Genomic DNA, 4,777 nt, shown 5'->3' with positions numbered 1-4,777 from the left:
CATCTGTAATGGGATCTGATGCCCTCTTCTGGTGTGTCTGAAGACAGCTACAGTGTACTCAAATACATAAAATATTTTTTTTAAAAAAAAGCAAAGAAACAAAACAAAAACTTTACAGGGAAAATTAAATTAGAACATCAAGTCTTTGCTGAAATCTCAGGATTCCAAGCCCCATTCTACTAAAACCTCAAGGGAACCATGCCTGCCACTACCTCGTGGTCTCATTGCTAAACTCTGCTAGTGTGATGGTGTCTGCTCTCCATTTTCTTCTCTTCCCATCAGAGCTGTTGCTTCGCAAGTTCCAAGAGAAAAACCAGTGGGGTTGGGGGAAGAAAGAGTACAAGAAAGAGAAGTATTTTACCAGCAAAGGATGACTAGGGACCTATGGCTGAAAAGGAAATGACATGACAAGAAGCAGCAGGAAATGTACTCACATGGCCTTCTAAAATCAACTAGGGTGAGGCAGAGCCTGTTGGGGTTTCTGGCTTATTTTAAAGTTTCTCCAAAAGGAACTGGGGTGTGACTCAGTGGTAGAATGATCAAGCACAAAGTGGCTAGTGTTTGATCCCCCAACACAACGAAAATTAATAAAAGTTACCAACAAATCAACTTCCCTTGCCAATTCAAAGCAAGGGACTAGTCAGAAGACAAGAGTGCCCTTCTACAGGGCAGAAAAGAGGTGAGTGAAACAGCTCAGGAAGCAGGAGGCCCCATTTCTGAAGCACTGCCAGCAACTACCACAAAAGGCAGTGAAACAAAAAGGTATTGAGCTCACCCAGGCATGGCTGCCTAGACTCCTCTGAGAAGCAGACAAGGCAACTCCCTATTCAAGATGCATTAATCTGGAAACAAAGCAACTTCACCACTGTGGCCTAAATGCCAACAAGTACAATGTATCCATATTACAGAATAACTGCAAACTCCACAGATAACGTCTATCTCAACCTGTCCCTGAGTCATCATGTTCAAGTAGCTAAAGAGACCCAAATCCTAGTCCTGGCTCTGCCTACAGACTCTCTAGAGCTCAATAACCTTCAGCATGTCCTTTTCCATCAGCAAAACTAGGCTAGCCAATCATTTCCAGGCTCAAGGTTAACCTGTGTTAAGTGAAACTTGATTTGGGGCAAATGAGAATTGTTTCCTGTCTTACCCACAACCAGAGTTAATTCCTTTAGGATAGTTTCCTGCGGAAGACAGCATAAAGCCCCAAACTTAAATCACAGAGAAGCATCCAGCACAGTGGCCCACAGTCTGCCTTTCAGCACCTGCATGCATCTGGAAAGGTCAGCCTCCAGCCAGCAGTGGTATACATAAATAGTGTAAACCTCTTACACTACTTACAAGCCAATGTCTACCTGTCCTGGTTTTCGCAGGATGAATCTTCTATCCTTGCAACAGAATGGAAAGCTAGCTAGAACCTGCCCTTTATCTATGAGTAGGGTGGCTGGGATTTCTATTCCATCCGGATTACTCTATCCCATTTGGGGTAACATTAAGTGTTCTGCATGAACATAGTACACTGGGTTGGTTCTGGAGCAGCACAGTAAGAGAACACCAACTACAAAGTAATATTGGCTATGATAAAATATGTGCCTGTACAATTCTCTAACTCCAGTACAGAGGCAGGAGAACCTCTGCTCCTTTACATGTGTATCTAAAGGATGCCCTCACTTGAACTGGCCCAAATTGTCAAAGGGACGAGGATTACATCGTTCACTTACTGCCAATCAATCAACTGCTTCCAAAGAAGGTCAAGCAGGCAGAGTTGTCAGTCACTGTGACTATCTATGGCCCTAAAAAATTCCCATCCTTGCCGGGCAGTGGTGTCGCATGCCTTTAATCCCAGCACTTGGGAGGCAGAGGCAGGTGGATTTCTGAGTTTGAGGCCAGCCTGATCTACAGAGTGAGTCCCAGAATAGCCAGGGCTACACAGAGAAACCCTGTCTCAAAAAAAAAAAGAAAAGAAAAGAAAAGAAAAAAAGAAAAAAAAACCAATTCCCATCCTTGGGTCCTATAGTTTGTTACATGAACAGCCAGGCCCATCAGTTGTGTATCTAATCATCATGCTTCACTCCTGGCAAACAGTATACATTATGAGAGGCAAAAATATAGAAGATGCATACACGCTAGTAATTCTGCCAGGTAAAGGAGAAGCCAACTTAAATCAATGGCCAGGGACCCACATGTGCCATGTGCTTGGGAGCCTTCCTCACTTCTGACATCCTGCTTCTCTAGCCACCTCTGAGGGTGAGGTTACAGGCCTCCAATTCCGGCGGCCACACCCTGCATGTGTCACAATCCTGATGCAAACCCCAAGGCCAGAAGTCCAACCGCAAGGTAGGGCAGCAGAGGCCTGTTATATAAGCTGTACAGAGCTTCATCCTGTGGGCCTCACCATCCCACTCACAATTCTTTGGGGAGAGAGACCTCCACTAGAGAGTATTTTGAGCAACATCTTTTGGAAAAGAAATCACTTGTACCAGGACCAATGAAACGTGGGCGGTTTCGAATTCGTCACGGATGGTCCAAGGATCTTGGGGGAAGGGAAATTAGCTAAATGACCTTTCAAGGTCCCTCAGCAGGGGCCTAGAGATTTGCAGGATAAGCATTAGGTCTCGCTACAAGAGATGAAACCTCACTTAAGAAATGGGAAAAAGATTGAGTCCGGGAACCTAAGCCCTTTCTCGGTGGGATCAACTCCCTAAAGGACACTAATGGTTGCTTTTTAAGATAGAAGAAAAGCAGTTAGGAAGCATCAAACTCGGACATAGTCTCCGCCCCAACGGGGTGAGAGGAAGAGCCCTAACCTCCAAACCCAGGACCCCCGAGACCCACTTGAAAAGTAAGCGCAACTTAGGGTGAAAGGAAAAGCGTGCTAGCCCAGGCCAGAGAGAAGGTGGCCCCGAGGGCTTGAGGGCAGCAGTACGGAATTACCTCATCACGACCCGCTTCCCCTTCACGTCCAGCTTGTCCAAAGTCAGCTTGTTAGAAAGCGACATTTTGGCAACACCGTAAGGTCGAGAGGCCCGGAGCTGAGGAAGAGGAGAACAGTGAGGCAGCCGTGCGCTTTTGAAGCGTGCAGAATGCCGGGCCGCGGGAGGACCTACGAGCGCCCGTCCCGCCCCTAGCCCAGCCCCTGAGCCCGCCCCCGGACCCACCCCTTCCCAGCCTCTGCTCCCAGAAAGCGAAGGAGCAAAGCTGCTATTGGCCGCTGCCCCAAAGGCCTGCCCGCTTCCATTGCTTGGCGGTGCTGTCCATCTGCACGAGACTGGTGGGACGTGCGACTTCCATTTGTCACGTCCTGCACGACGCGAGCTGCGGGAGGGGGACGGGGGGGGGGGGGGGGGGGGGGGGGGGGGGGGGAGAAACTTCCTGACTAGGGGAGGAGTAGAAGGTGGCGCCAAGGGGCCCCTAAAGAACGGAGCTGGTTGGCGCTTACGGGTGGGTGGCTGTGGAATGTGTGCGAGGCCAGAGGCCACTTGTGGGCCATGTGCCCAGCGCGGCTGCTAAAGCGCATGCTCTGGACTGCCTTGGGAAAAGCGCCTCCCCTACCCGGTAGAATTCCCAGGCGCCTTTTCTAGACCTTTGCAAATGCCATCCCCTTTTGGAATCCTCTGCTTTCTCAGCTCCCAAATGGAAGTCTACATAAGGCCTTACTTAGTAATCAAGACCTCTCAAGAGTCAAAAAAGGACCCGGTCTTCCTCCCCCTTTTATAATAAAAAGTACAATATAATTGCTGTGGTTACATTATTTATAGTGACGAATACATACAGCATGTGTCATGTTAACTAACAATGCTCATAAAATTCCTAAGTACGTTCTGTTATTAAAGATGAAGTAACTAATAGACAAAGATCTAGTGTCTTATCAAGATTGCAGAGCGTCCCTGGGCCACTGGTATTTAGACTGCTTTGTGAGTATAATAGCTCAGTTGTAAAGTGCATGCCAGAGGCCATGGATCCAACCTCCAGTAGGATTTAAACAAGCAAACAAAAAAACTTTATATCTCTACTGACACTAATTTGGGCTATGGATGCTGCTCAGTGGTAAAGTGCTTGCCTACAGTCTGAGGTAGGACAACTACTTAGGAAATTGAAGGGCATGTGAGAAATGTAAGCCCTTCTTCACTCTCCTGTTTTTTTCTTTCCAACTCTCTCACTGGCTGACACCCAGTAGTGACTAGCCAAACCACCTCTGGAAATTACTATATTATGTGAAGTAACTCAGGAAGACAATACCATGTGTTTTCTATCATATGCAGCTTTTTATATAAGCATATACATAGAGAGGGTAGAGACAGGTCCACAAAAGGGAAAATAGTTTTAAGAGAACAGAAGAAGGAAAAAGGACTGGGTAACAGGAGACATGTGACGTGCAAGAGACAAAGGACTGCAGCCTACTGAGGAATGCTGAGAGCCCCCATGGTTATCCAATAGCAGTAGTGCGCTCTGAAATCAGATATATACAAGTGACTTTATACACACACACACACACACACACACACACACATACACACAAGAAAAAAAGCCATGAATTTGAGAGAGGAGCTGCACCTTTCCCTGCTAACTGATCTCACTAACCCTGCATTTTGTCTTTCTGCTTTATCAACAAGCTTCACTCTGAATCTTGGTGAAATTCTTTTCCATGGTGGATGGCAAGGTCTCCAGGCACATGAGTAGCTACCCTACCTCCCCAGGCTCCAAAGAAGACTCCACAGGTTGCAGTGCCAGCAATACTGAACTGAATGCCCTGGTGCCAGTGACAAATCTCTACACA

The 4,777-nt window shown here is 47.1% G+C and overlaps 1 protein-coding gene across 1 annotated transcript in view; it reads right to left on the bottom strand.

Annotated features, from left to right (window-relative positions):
* Pgk1 (phosphoglycerate kinase 1) overlaps positions 1-3,145 on the bottom strand; it is a 16,868-nt gene extending 13,723 nt beyond the window's left edge. The window contains exon 1 of the mRNA XM_031366511.1: positions 2,935-3,145. Coding sequence (XP_031222371.1) covers positions 2,935-2,999 — 65 coding nt within the window. The 5' untranslated portion in view covers positions 3,000-3,145. The remainder of the gene's footprint in view (positions 1-2,934) is intronic.
* Between the last annotated feature and the right edge of the window lie 1,632 nt (positions 3,146-4,777).

This window comes from Mastomys coucha, chromosome X, assembly GCF_008632895.1.
Source record: "Mastomys coucha isolate ucsf_1 chromosome X, UCSF_Mcou_1, whole genome shotgun sequence".
Lineage (NCBI taxonomy): Eukaryota > Metazoa > Chordata > Mammalia > Rodentia > Muridae > Mastomys > Mastomys coucha.
This window is presented reverse-complemented; position numbering and strand designations above follow the sequence as displayed.